The sequence below is a fragment of the Ornithodoros turicata genome, chromosome 10 (genome assembly GCF_037126465.1).
Source record: "Ornithodoros turicata isolate Travis chromosome 10, ASM3712646v1, whole genome shotgun sequence".
NCBI classification, from domain to species: domain Eukaryota; kingdom Metazoa; phylum Arthropoda; class Arachnida; order Ixodida; family Argasidae; genus Ornithodoros; species Ornithodoros turicata.
This window is the reverse complement of record NC_088210.1, coordinates 22,090,346-22,103,717: the sequence shown is the minus strand read 5'-3', so window position 1 is coordinate 22,103,717 and position 13,372 is coordinate 22,090,346. Positions and strand designations below refer to the sequence as shown.

General features: G+C 45.8%; 2 protein-coding genes across 2 annotated transcripts; one reads left to right on the top strand and one right to left on the bottom strand.

Moving 5' to 3' along the window:
* Positions 1–9: 9 nt before the first annotated feature.
* On the top strand, positions 10–6,208 carry LOC135369764 (uncharacterized). Its single transcript, XM_064603282.1, has 9 exons — positions 10–38; positions 936–1,128; positions 1,477–1,534; positions 2,349–2,443; positions 2,900–2,929; positions 4,199–4,300; positions 4,703–4,759; positions 4,856–4,909; positions 5,831–6,208. Exons 1-9 carry the CDS (start codon positions 10–12, stop codon positions 6,095–6,097), a joined length of 885 nt encoding a protein of 294 aa, XP_064459352.1. The 3' UTR covers positions 6,098–6,208.
* Positions 6,209–6,933: 725 nt separating this feature from the next.
* Positions 6,934–10,897, bottom strand: LOC135370317 (xyloside xylosyltransferase 1-like). The gene is made up of 3 exons (XM_064604037.1): positions 10,653–10,897; positions 9,369–9,460; positions 6,934–7,707 (listed from the first exon to the last, which is right to left on the bottom strand). Exons 1-3 carry the CDS (start codon positions 10,849–10,851, stop codon positions 7,021–7,023), a joined length of 978 nt encoding a protein of 325 aa, XP_064460107.1. The 5' UTR covers positions 10,852–10,897; the 3' UTR covers positions 6,934–7,020.
* Positions 10,898–13,372: the final 2,475 nt, after the last annotated feature.

The following is a 13,372-nucleotide window of genomic DNA, read 5'->3' as shown; positions in this document are numbered from 1 at the left end:
TGACTCTCCATGCTCTCCATACCTCCGTCACGAGCGATGTATGCGCGACCGCACTTTTCATGCGCCCTGTGTGCCCTGTGTCGTGCGCATTCTAAAGTTGTCGTCCATTGTAAAAAAACAGGCACTATCTACTAGGATGTCGTGCTATACTATAATCGCGTTGCCAACTCTTACTTCGTCGTCTTCATTTTCTTCTTCATCGATGAAAACAGCCCGGCTAAAAAAATGGTGATTTGAGTAGAGTAAATGATGACAGTAGATTAACACGAAAGGTTTGTATAGCAAACTTTAGGGTGGGACCGTGACCCATACTAATATAGAGTACTACCAGTATAGAGTAGGTTGTAAGTTGGACAATGTTTGCAGTAAACTAGGGTTTGTCAGCCTGTTTGTGTTGGCGACATGATGCGCGCGTCACGTGCCGCAGGGAGGACTGCGGATTCTTTTGACGAGCGCTGGAAATCTTCAACAGGAGTTGGAAGTAGCGTGTTCCGGGTTCAAGGACAAAAGAGACAAACCAGCAGCAAAACGCGACGGACTCAAAACCAGCAATGAAACTAATACAACAGGTACAAATATAAAACGCAAAGAGATAAGGTAGGGTGAAAGGAGAACGCAGTATTGCCATCATGAATTCATGATGATTATTATTATTATGGTGGGTGGTCGCTACACTCTAAAAACAGAACACCGCATGGCACGCTGTGCTCCAACCATTGCCGAGAATGACAGGGTTATCGCTTCTGATTCGAATAGATAGGGGGGCGTACGCCTTTTTGTGACAATTTTCATATATCCAAATTGCCACAAAAAGGCGTACACCCACCTCTCTCTTCGAGTCAGAAGCGATAACCATATCATTTGCGGCAATGGCTGGCGCACAGCGTGCTATGCGGTGAAGTTCTGCTTTTAGAGTGTACTTCTGGTCTTTTCAGTACGCTCACTCTACATACAGAGGAAGAAGAAGAAGAAGAATCCCTGTGCATGCTTTTCGTTCAACTCTTGTTCTCTAACTATCGATTCCTTGCGAAGTGTAGTGGTTACTTTGTGATAGCACGGCCCCATCTGTACTTACCAACCATGACCGTCACCGCAGCGACAGTGGCCAACTTCGCCATGATTATCACCGTAATGTATACGTTCCTACACCCTAAAAAGAGAACTGTACCGCATAGCACGCTGTGCGCCAATCAATATTATGAACGATAGGGTTATCGCTTCCAATTCGAGGAGAGAGCGGGGAAGGGGCGTACGCCTTTTTGTGCCATCGTATATCCAAACTGACACACAAAAGGCATACGCCTCTCTCTCTCTTTGAATGAGAAGCGATACCCCTATATCATCATTCGGCGTAATAGTTGGCGCACAGCGTGCTATGCGGTGAAGTCCTGTTTGAGTGCACACCGTACGCTATTCCTCATGTGTGATTTACAGCTGCCAGAATTTATCATGACCGTTATCTATTACATCACGCAGATGGTCAACGTCTCCAGCCTAATTTCGTACTGTTTTGGAAAATACCGAACCAGCATCCGTAAGTATTTGTCATGTGGGGAAACCTACACTCTTAAAAATGAACTTCACCACATAGCACGCTCCTAGCCAACCATCATCTCAAATGATATCGTTATCTGCCCTGATTTGTTGAAAACGGGGGGCGTACGCCTTTTTTGTGACACTTATGCTGTTCATAATTGTCACAAAAAAGGCGTACGCCCCTCGTTTTCAACAAGTCGGGGCAAATAACGCTGTCATTCGAGATGATGGTTGGCTAGTAGCGTGCTATGCGGTGAAGTTCATTTTTAAGAGTGTAGCGGTCAGTATATGCAAGGCACAAAATGTTGGGCATGAAAGCTATACCAGCTAGCGTATCCGTAATTCGCCGTTCTGGTAGCATGCATCATAGGAGAGCTTTCTCAAAATAAGCTTCTATCTCATGCCTTGCAATCCTGGAGTAGTTTGAAGTACTAGTACTTTGAAATGAACTTCACCGCATAGCACGCTCTTAGCCAACCATCAGGTCCAGTGATATCGTTATCTTCCTCGATTTGTTGGAAACGGGAGGCGTACGTCTTTTTTGTGACACTTATGCTGTTCATAAGTGTCACAATAAGTGTTTCTAATATTAATTAATTATATACAATTATAAAATTAAGTTAATCGCATTAATTTAGTAAATTTAGCCGTACACCAAATCCTAACGCCAAAACATGACATTTTGCTGAACATACAAACCATAGGACATTAATTGAATCGATGAAAGTAATTCAATTGTCAAATAACTAGCAAAAATAAAACAAACTATTGAAATTGAATTAAAAGCCGTCAAACGTCTTTGTTTCGGAAAGCTTCCCCCTACGGATGGGCCTTCGACATCGCCTTCGGCACCGAGAGCTTCTTGAACGTCGTCATAGGTGGCTTTCTCGTGAGTGCTATGAAAGGTGTAAGTATATATGTTGTGCCACGACGTCTGTTTTCTTTTCTTTTTTTTTCTTTTTTTACGTTTCGTGGCGTGTCCAAGGTCTAGGGTTACGACGTACAGCTTCAAACCTGGAACAAGTTGTCGTTTCTGGATTGTATACTTATTTCACTTCGTAGGTCATGGGGGCATACATAGGCCTGGTTGTGCTAGATTGGCCAGTGCTAAAATAGCTTCGTCAGATCTACAAATGACTTCAGTTCCTTCGGAAGCTATAATTCGTGAAGATACATAACGGCGAATATGCCGGCTGGGGCTCATGTTGTGGAATTCTTTCGAAAAAAGAAAGCCCAGCAAGTGAAAACGAAAGTCTGAAAGCTTGGAAGTCTCGGCACATGCTGTCTGAACAACGCGCTCCTTCATATGCTATATGTGAACACTAAGTACAATAATTGCTCGATACCCTTTCTATCTTTCCAGGTGAAAGCGACGCCTTCGCAAATAGCAATCGTAAGTGCTGTCGGATCTGTAGCTCTGCACATGCGTTATGTAACAGTGTGCATGTGGCGTCTGAAGTGCGTTGCGAGGGTCCGTTGCGTTCATCGCGGCCAATATCCTGAGTAGAATCAATAATTGCTAAGCGCACAACTCTCCGATGAACGGTGTATACTTATTATTATTTTTTTTAATTTCTTATGTTTTGTTTTTATTTTTTTTGCAAAACGCTGTAGTTTCGAATTCTTCTAGAGCAGGTGACGCCATCGCGAGCTGTCCTGAGCGCGACCTGCCAGATTATAGCGACCATGTCCCGTTTATTTAGACGATTTCAGAAAATCCCAGTGCTCCTTGCGCTCGCGTAGCACCTTGCGAGGTTACAGGAATATAAGGAAGAGGGAACTGCCCTTCACATTTCGTTTTCGCTGACCTTGACTCCTCGTGGACAATCGGACGAGAGAGAAGGAACCGAAACAATTTGGAAACCTTCTCCTTCTTTGATAGCAGCAAGTTCCCATAGTTCAAAGCGGCTCGAAGCTGTCTGGGATTTTCTGAAGTCGTCTATTGCTATAGTGCCTTGTGCTTCAGCTTTCCTTAGGAGTTTTGTACAAGACGTGCCGCGTCCCACGGGAGATATGCTTTCTTGCTAATTGATCATCATCATCATCATTCTACAAGTTTTCATGGGAACTGTTTCTGTCGTCTATACCACGGTCGTATGTCCGCTTCTGCACATTCAAAATTCTGTTGTCCAATCATGTTGGAGATAACGCGGGTCGATGCGTAGGCAGCCAGAGTGAAAGCATTGGTGAAAGCGCATTACGGGATTATGAGTACAAAGCGTCGTCAAGTCTCGGTCTCAAACGTCCACGTAACCATGAAGCGGATTATTTCGTGCCATCTAACATGGCGGCCGCCTGCAAGTGGCTGCGCATGCGCACACGCATACCCTGAAAAGGTCCATTGGAATGGCATACATCCCACGGGATTCTGAAGCCACGAAATTTAGTCCTTGATGGCATAATGAGGCAGTGAGTGGTGTCTGTAAAGTAGTGCGGCATAAGGCAGTTAGGCCAAGCACAGCTAATTTGTCTTGATGGCAACATTGGCAACATGGTCATTTCCCGTACTTCAGCTCATACTGAACTAAACCGTTGTTCTAATTCCCCTTGTACCATTTCTGGGGTTTTGAGAGCTTGTAACGGTAGACAGTGCCGACTGCTCAGGGTCAGTAAGGCAGCATGCGCTGCGCTATAACATGTGCACGTTTCTATGTTACTTCAGGAAACAATTCAAACTATCCGGGCGTTCCTGACTTGGAATTGCGTCAGCAGTATGTTCTGTTATACCTGCAGCATATACCTCGCCAAAAACCTCTCGGATACGGTGAGCTTCATTACAATCCTGCGAAGAGCTGTGCGGACATATGAGACTTCACGTAGCCCTGAACAATCTATATATAAGCGATACATCTGTGCAAGAACACTCGGATCACGTTTGATACGCGTGACAATACGTGAATTATTTCAGTTCAAGTTTATATATATTGTGGAAATATTATATCATTGTACTCGTCGATATGGCTGGAGCAGTATAAACTCAGCCATTGATGTTTCCCTGAATAGACTAGGCACGGGCGAACACCGTCAACTATATTTCTCACTGGATCCGCATATATCCTTTATCATTTCAAAGTCCCAGTGACGAGCATGATCGCGCAGCTCTTTATTCCGTTCGTCTCACCATCATCCGTGTCAATTAAAAGGAACACACATATTTGCCACGTAGATGAAAATAGAAGAAATGAAGAAAAGCAGTCCGAATGTAACTGAGAAGCAATTTAGGGTAAGGCAATTCTGTCATGGTCACGATCTTTCTGTGTTCACTTATAGTTCACATGCGAGGAAACGTCATTGTCTTTGTTGTCTTCTGCACTTGCAGCAACAGATGTTTATTGGAATGGTTGTGGCTTACACGGCGATCTTTGCCATCAAGGTAGGAGACAATGGTTCAACGCCTCTAAGATAGCGCCTTTGAATCATATGTGTATCGCTGTTAGCATGAAAATTTCGGTGTCTTCATTAACTCCATAAATGATATAAGTAGTGCGATTATAAGAATAAAAAAAAAAGAAGCTATAGCTATCTTCACCGCGCCTGTGGCGTCTGTGCGGCAGGTTTACAACTCAACTAAAATATAAAAAAACTAACAGAGCAAAATAGATGCCGTTTTAGAAGGCGGGTTATACGGCCAGGCGAATGTCCTGTATAGGACAGCGTTTGCAACTATTGGACGACTATTTAGCTCAAATTCATTCATGCATTAATAATTAACCTATTAATTAGATGTTTTCTGGGAAATACGAGATGGCAGAATTGGAGCCAGTCATTATTCAAATGCACCGTCCTTATTAAACACCCTGTGAAGCGAACCCACTTTGAGATATAGAATCTCAAATTTCGCTATGCAAATGAGCCGAAACTATAGATCTATACGCGCTTTTCGAGCGCAGCAACGACGCGGCCTTGACCTTATGCGGAGAGCGGAGAGGCGTACGCCCCCTTCTTTCAACAAGTCAGGGCAGATAACGATACCATTCGAGATGATGGTTGGCTACACTCTAAAAACGGAACTTCATCGCATAGCACGTTCTGGTGCGCCAACCATTGCCACGAATGATGCCTTCTGATTCGAGGAGAGAGGGAGGCGTACGCCTTTTTGTATCAATTACCGTGTATCCAAATTGACACAAAAAGGCGTACGCCCCCTCTCTCTTCGAATCAGAAGCGATAACCGTACCATTCGTGTCAATGGTTGGCGCAGAGCGTGCTATGCGGTGAAGCTCATTTTTAAGCGTGTATAATCACACCGAACGCCATATCATTCATAGTTTCGTTGCATTCCACTATTCTTCAGGCAGCAATCTTGTACACCATCTATGACTTCTACAAGGCAGCCAAGGAAAAAGGCGGCGACCTCGAAGAGCCGGTGGCTTTCTTCTTTCCGGCACAACAGCAAGGAGGAAGAGGTCTGCCTATCATGGCCGGTCAGTTCCAGTTTAACCGGCCACCAGGGTCTCCTAACGTGGTCTCACGTGAACCTCCTGCCATGCTGGTCAACCTCCCTGTTCTACGGCACTTGCCACCGGCTGCTGCACCTGCACGTGCATTGACTCCAGCGTAGAATATTTACAGTACCACGTGACCCAATAAAATTTTACATCTAGAAAGCCACGAAGCACGCCGATGGAACCTGCAGCCCCAGGCCCCACCTGGCCCTTTCGAACATAAGGAATCACTCTGCTCTTCATCCGCTACTCGATGCAATGTTGCGGGGCACCACGGGTGATTGTTTGCGGTCGTGTCCGTTCCTAATTCTTAGCCTCAGAATATAAAACACGGATGGCGGAATGGGGTCTCACATTCCGTTCCAATTCCATTCCTTTCACTTCCTCAGAATGAAAAGGTATGGTCAGACCCCACTCCTGGAATGGCTTGGCAACCCAATTCCGGTAACCATACTGGCGAGTCCGGCAGTGCTAGAGGAGATTGACATTACCAAGCACGGAAAAAGCTCAAAGACAAGGTAATTTCACTCTTGACCGTGTGCAGGTGCGTTGCAAAGGGTGCGAGGGCAGAGACCAGCCCGTTGAAACCAAAAGTGCCACCGGGGCACCCAGACCATTCCATTCCTAGGACATTTTCCGCAATTATATTCTATTCCGGGGTCTGGTAAATCTGGGATGATTCCGGAATCATTCCAACTCCGGAGTTGCAACTCCGCAACCTTGATATCAGTAATAGATCTAGCTGTGAGACGGAAACAATCTTCGCTTGTTGGCCTTCGCCTGAGTCTGTGCTTGGAAGTGAGTTCGTCCACGGGAACTTGAAAAGGCAGAGCGCTGTCTGCACTACCCCTTTTTGGGATCTTCACTGGACACCTCTTAGAGAAATCTGCGCGCAAGTGGCCGTGACTCAACAAACAAGATACGCACCATCGGCACAAATCTTGCAGCAACATCAGACTTGACTTTCAACACAACAGTCATTTATTACCTGCAATCTGCAACTGAATATGGAGCTCCTCCAGCTCAACATGTATCGAGATTAGTCTTCCAAATGTTTTCCCGGAATGGGTAAATTACAGTTGTAATGATACACATGCACTTCCCCCGTGCAGTTATGATAGTCATTGAGTACACTGCCATAACCGTTATCTTTCCACCATTGACACAGCTGCCTGTTCCACGCACAGGGCAGGACGTAAAACAGCTCCGGATGCTCGCAATAGAGCAACGTGTAAAAGCCCTGATCACCTAGATGGCCGCTGGAAAAATACTTGGCCGTCAGTTTCTTCACAGCCTGTTCACGCAGGAAACTCTGGTAGAAAGTGGACGACCTGATGCGACCAAGGTCAAGCAGGACGACTCCGCTGTTGAACCCCGGAAAGCCTTTGCCGGGCGCCTCTCCGCACTTTGTTCCTGGATTGAGTTTGCGATACTCTCGAAGTATATAGCGGTACACGGGCTGCTGTTCGTGGGCCATGCCCATAACTGCGGCGTCGCCAAATAGCGAAAAGTGGCGGTGCAGCAGCGAAATGTCAGATTTTAGGCTAAGGTCAATGCCCAAACTTATTACTCGCATCTCGCTGCGAAAAACGCGATGCAGTCCGAGGGAGATGAGGGAGAGGGCCTCCGAAAAGTACTCGGATCTATCTGGGCTGAAGTACTCCCGCATATATTGCATTATATCTTGCATAGGGTGCAGCACGTCATATATGCGCAGGAAGTCCACCTGTTGAAGATGAAAGACAACATTAGCACAGCCATTTGTGACAATTCTGCAAGTGCGCTAAAGTTATATATTGAACAGCAACAGTAGAAAGCAAGCGGTTATAAAGTCACATAATAATAATAATAATAATAATAATAATAATAATAATAATAATAATAATAATAATAATAATAATAATAATAATAATAATAATAATAAAAGAATATAAAAAAGAGTATCAATCGCGTGCTCTGAGATTACCCATTGCTCTTATGCTATAGGTTCACTTCCTACCGAACCATCATCTCGAATGACATCGTTCTCTCCCACGATTTGTTGAAAACAGGTGGCGTACGCCTTTAATATTACAATCATGTCCTGCATAATTGTCACAGAAAGGCGTACGCCTGCTGTTTTAAAACAAATCAGGGCACAGAGCAATGTCATTCGAGATGATGGTCGAGGTGAAGTTACTGCCATTCCGTTTAATGCATTAAGTTTGCTGTGTGGCTACACTGTTAAAACAGAACTTCACCGCATAGCACGATCTGCGCCAACCACTGCCACGAATGATAGGTTTGTCGCTTCTGATTCGAAAAGAGGGAGGCGTACGCCATTTCGTGTCAATTATCATATATCCAAATTGACACAAAAAGGCGTACGGCCCCTCTCTCTTCGAATCAGAAGCAATAACCCTATCATTCGTGGCAATGGCTGGCACGCAGAGCGTGCTATGCGGTGTAGGGTATTAATGTAAACAAAATTGAAGTTCCCACAGTATGGGCATTCCCGGACCCCTTATATGCGAAAAGAGCGCGCGCGAGAGAGAGAAGAATTAGACACGATTATGTAGATTTCAATATCTTTCTCACGGCCAGTCATTCACATAGAACCGAGCACTCCACAGGGAGCAGCATTCTCCGCCTGTTCTCACGCGCCACGTACTGTCAACACCGTTAACTCCCACATGTCCAGTACGAGGGGATCAGGGAATAATTTCCCCAGAGGGAACTAGGGGCTATACCAGCAGCAATGTACATATAGGAGGGGGAATATGTCCCCAGAGTGTCGCTCCCGGATGCGATCGAATGAATTATGTGACGCATTCGAGACAAGGTTTTAGTCAGCATTGCATTCTGGACCACCCTACAATGTTAAAATAAAACTTCACCACATAGCACGCGCCTAGCCAACCGTCATTCCGAATTACATCATTCTGTGCCCGCTTATTTGCCGAAAATAGGAGGAGGTGCCTATCTGGGACACATTATGCATGTCCCAGATAGGCTCCTCCCACTGTTTTGAGCAAATCATGACATAGGATGATACCATTGGGCATGGTGGTCGGCTACACTCTTAAAAATGAACTTCACCGCATAGCACGCTCTTGCCAACCATAATCTCGAATGATATCGTTATCTGCCCTGATTTGTTGAAAACGGGAGGCGTACGCCTTTTTGTGACACTTATGCTATTCATAATTGTCACAAAAATAGCGTACGCCTCCCGTTTTCAACAAATCAGGGCAGATAATGATACCATTCGAGATGATGTTTTGCTAGGAGCGTGCTATGCGGTGAAGTTCACTTTTAAGAGCGTAGGCTCACGCGCTACGAACGCCTCTACCTATAGGCCTGTGCTAGGCGTCATGAAAAGCATGATAAATACAGGTATACACTTACCAATATGTCGACCGATGATAATCCGGATGCATCCTGCAGCACTTGTATCGCCGCTTCCTGGCTGTCAGCATCGGTGACCAGATATCTTCTCACTGCACATAAGTAATTATGCCCTTTTGTCCTGGTCAATCCCCCTTAGTGGCTCACGGGCATTGGTATAGAAGAAGAAGAAGAGTAGAAGTCTTGGTGACGAGAGCTCGATGCCTGGCGCTACCGCTAAATTTTTACCTCCACCGTGCTGGACGGTCTTTGTCCCCTGCTTGCTCCCACTGTGGCCAGGATGAAACAACTGAACACTTTTTGCTAACCTGTTCTCAGTTTGGCCAATTACGCCACAGGTACACTCTTAGAAATGAACTTCACCGCATAGCACGATGCTAGCCAACCATAATCTCGAATGATATCGTTATCTGACCTGATTTGTTGAAAACGGGAGGCGTACGCCTTTTTTGGGACAATTATGAACCACATAAGTGTCACAAAAAAGGCGTACGCCTCCCGTTTTCAACAAATCAGGTCAGATAACGATATCATTCGAGATTATGGTTGGCTAGGAGCGTGCTATGCGGTGAAGTTCATTTTTAAGAGTGTATATCTGGACCCCCTTGCGCTTGTTAGGAGCCCCACTCTCATTGGCGTCAGTTGTGTCTCTCGGAGCATCACACACTGCGCTCTGTCATAGGACTGTGGTAGCGGGTCTTGCATCGTACATCGTGCTCTCCAACAGCTTCTAGGCACTTCCTTCCTACTCTCATACACTTCCGCGTACACACACATTCATACAGTCATACTTTTGGCCGTGTATAGTCGTCATACGCATATTCCTACATACCTGCATACCCAATTGTTCATGTATTAGTCATCATCACATGTCATATATATGTCATAAGTTACTTGGATCTGACCTGGCCTTAGTCCCAACCGTTACTGCACAGACATAGACATAGACAAACATCTTTCGCCCCTTTTGTCCTGGCCAATCTCCCTTAGTGGCTCGCGGCCATCATCTCCTTGGACGAAGAAGAAGAAGAAGGCGCGACATGTACACGAAAATAGTATGGTGAACTAGAAATGGTCCATTATCGAAGGCAGACAAACCTTACGTGTGACATCACTGTACCACTACCGTTACCACTATCGAAGGGCGCAAGGCACGCCGGTAATTCGAACCTTGCGTCAACGGACAACGCTTCTTCCCCCAGAATCGTTGCACGGTTGTACCTGAACACTTCTCGCTACGAGCACTCGTCAGGCTGATGAAGAGGCTGTGAACATCACATTCACCTTTACGAACGGGAACAGCAGGAATCTGCAGGAGAAATTGACGGTCTTCTTTGGAACTCCTTATAGTGGAACGCAGTAACGCCCCACTCTTCATCTTGTCACTGATGCTGATAGTAAAAAAAAAAGGCGACACAAGTGCTGCAGGATGCATCCGGATTATCGTCGGTTGACATATTGGTAAGTGTATATCCGTATTCATCGTGCCCTTCGTCGCGTGTACTACAGGCCTCGGTAGTTCGTAACGCGTGCGCCTACTCTAAAAACTGAACTTCACCGCATAGCACGTTCTGGTTATGGCAATGGCTAGCACAGAACGTGCTACACTCTAAAAACTGAACTTCACCGCATAGCACGCCCTGCGCCAACCATTTCCACGAATGATAGGGTCATCGGTTCTGATTGGAGGAGAGAGGAAGATGTACAGCTTTTTGTGTCAATTATCATATACCCAAATTGACACAAAAAGGCGTACGCCTCACTCTCTCTTCCTATCAGCAGCAATAACCCTATCATTCGTGGCAATGGTTGGCGCCGAGCGTGCCGTGCGGTGAAGTTCAGTTTTTAGAGTGTATGCGGTGACGGTCTGTTTTTATAGTGTATATACATATGAACCGGCGACCCGCCGTGTGTGGTGGTGATGGTAAAAGGGATCGCCGTTGTCGCCCTTACGCGTCCCGCCGTGGACGACCAGTGGACGACAGAAACGCTGCATCACGATCCTAGCCAACCATCATTCCGAATGACATTCCCTCCCCTGATTCCTTCCCCTGAATGGGAGGCGTACGCCTTTTCTTGTGACATTTTTGCTGTTCATAATTGTCACAAAAAAGGCGTACGCCTCCCGTTTTCAACAAATCAGGGCAGATAACGATATCATTCGAAATGATGGTTGGCTAGGAGCGTGCTACGCGGTGAAGTTCATTTCTAAGACTGCGGTGCAGAACAAGAGCACACGAACATTGTATAACAAACAGCGCCATTTGTGACATACACTCTTAAAAATGAACTTCACCGCGTATAGCACGCTCCTAGCCAACCATCATCTCGAATGATATCGTTATCTGCCCTGATTTGTTGAAAACGGGAGGCGCACGCTTTTTTTTGTGACGATTATGAACAGCACACGTGTCACAAAAAAGGAGTACGCCTCCCGTTTTCAGCAAATCAGGGCAGATAACGATATCATTCGAGATGATGGTGTGCTAGGAGCGTGCTACGCGGTGAAGTTCAGTTTTAAGAGTGTACACGCACTCTCTCAGCAGAACTTCACCGCATAGCACGTTGTGCGCCAACCACTGCCACAAATGATAGGGTTATCGCTTCTGATTTGAAGAGAGAGAGAGAGGGGGGGCGTACGCCTTTTTGTAGGAATTATCGTATATCCAAATTGCTACAAAAAGGCGTACGCTCCCCTCACTCTTCGAATCGGAAGCGGTAGCCCTATATCATTCGTGGCAGTGCACTCTTAAAAATGAACTTCACCACATAGCACGCTCCTAGCCAACCATTATCTCGAATGATATCGCTATGTGCCCTGATTCGTTCAAAACGGGGGGCGTACGCCTTTTTTGTGACACTTATGCTGTTCATAATTGTCACAAAAAGGCGTACGCCTACCGTTTTCAACAAACCAGGGAAGATAACGATATCATTCGAGATGATGGTTGGCTAGGAGCGTGCTATGCGGTGAAGTTCATTTCTAAGAGTGTGGTTGAAGGACAATATGCTATGCGGTGAAGTTCTGTTCTGAGAGTGCAGTTTGCATCACATTTGATCGCATCCAGGAGCGTTATACCCAGGGGACATTCTTCCCCTCATTTATTGCTGCCGTGGCCTTTTGGGGAAAATTCTTTGCTGTTCCCCTCGTACTGGACCCATGGGAGTTAACCATATAGGATTCACGCTATATGCTGGCGCCTGAGAGCAGGCGGGGGCTGCCGGTCCCTGTGGAGTGCGCAGACTCTACGTGGTTTCAGACCCCTATGTGCTTGCCGGGTCGTGGGAAAGATATCGAAATCTACATAGTCGTCTCTTTATTTATTTATTTTATCTCATTTTTATGTTTCTATTTTTATTTTGCAGGGGCTTGCGAATGCCCATACTGTGAGAACTTTAAGTTTCCTTAACTCAGTCGTCTGGATGTTCACTCGTGGAATGATATATCTCCCGTATAAGAGTAATAGGTAATTTCCGAGCACGCGATTGATACTTTTTTTTTTTTCGTTTGGCTTGCTTTTTACTGTTGCTGTTCAATGTGTAACTCAAGCGTCTTTAGCCGCATAGCGCGCTCCACCATCATCCCGAATGACAACGTTCTACGGGGGCGTGCGCCACATTTGTGGCAATTATGAACTGAATAATGCCACAGAAATGGCGTACGCCCCCGTTTTCAGCAAATCAGGGGAAGAATATTCTACTCGGACTCTAAACAAGGAGCTTCACCGCGTAGCACGCTCTGCGCCAACCATTGCCACGAATGATACACTCTTAGAAATGAACTTCACTGCATAGCACGCTCCTAGCAAACCATCATCTCGAATGATATCGTTATTTGCCCTGATTTGTTGAAAACGGGAGGCGTACGCCTTCTCTGTGACACTTATACTATCCATAATTGTCACAAAGAAGGCGTACGCCTCCTGTTTTCAACAAATCGTAGCAGATAACTATATCATTCGAGATGATGGTTGGCTAGGAGCGTGCTATGCAGTGAAGTCCAT

Excerpts from the sequence above, each read along its gene's own strand:
- LOC135369764 (XM_064603282.1), top strand. The coding sequence starts at position 10 with ATGCTCTCCATACCTCCGTCACGAGCGAT. Across the intron at positions 4,301-4,702 it reads CCAAAAACCTCTCGGATACG|ATGAAAATAGAAGAAATGAA; the intron begins GTGAGCTTCATT and ends TTTGCCACGTAG. Across the intron at positions 4,760-4,855 it reads TAACTGAGAAGCAATTTAGG|CAACAGATGTTTATTGGAAT; the intron begins GTAAGGCAATTC and ends CTGCACTTGCAG.
- LOC135370317 (XM_064604037.1), bottom strand. The coding sequence starts at position 10,851 with ATGAATACGGATATACACTTACCAATATGTCAACCGACGATAATCCGG. Across the intron at positions 9,461-10,652 it reads TGCTGTTCCCGTTCGTAAAG|TGAGAAGATATCTGGTCACC; the intron begins GTGAATGTGATG and ends ACTTATGTGCAG. Across the intron at positions 7,708-9,368 it reads TATCATCGGTCGACATATTG|GTGGACTTCCTGCGCATATA; the intron begins GTAAGTGTATAC and ends CATCTTCAACAG.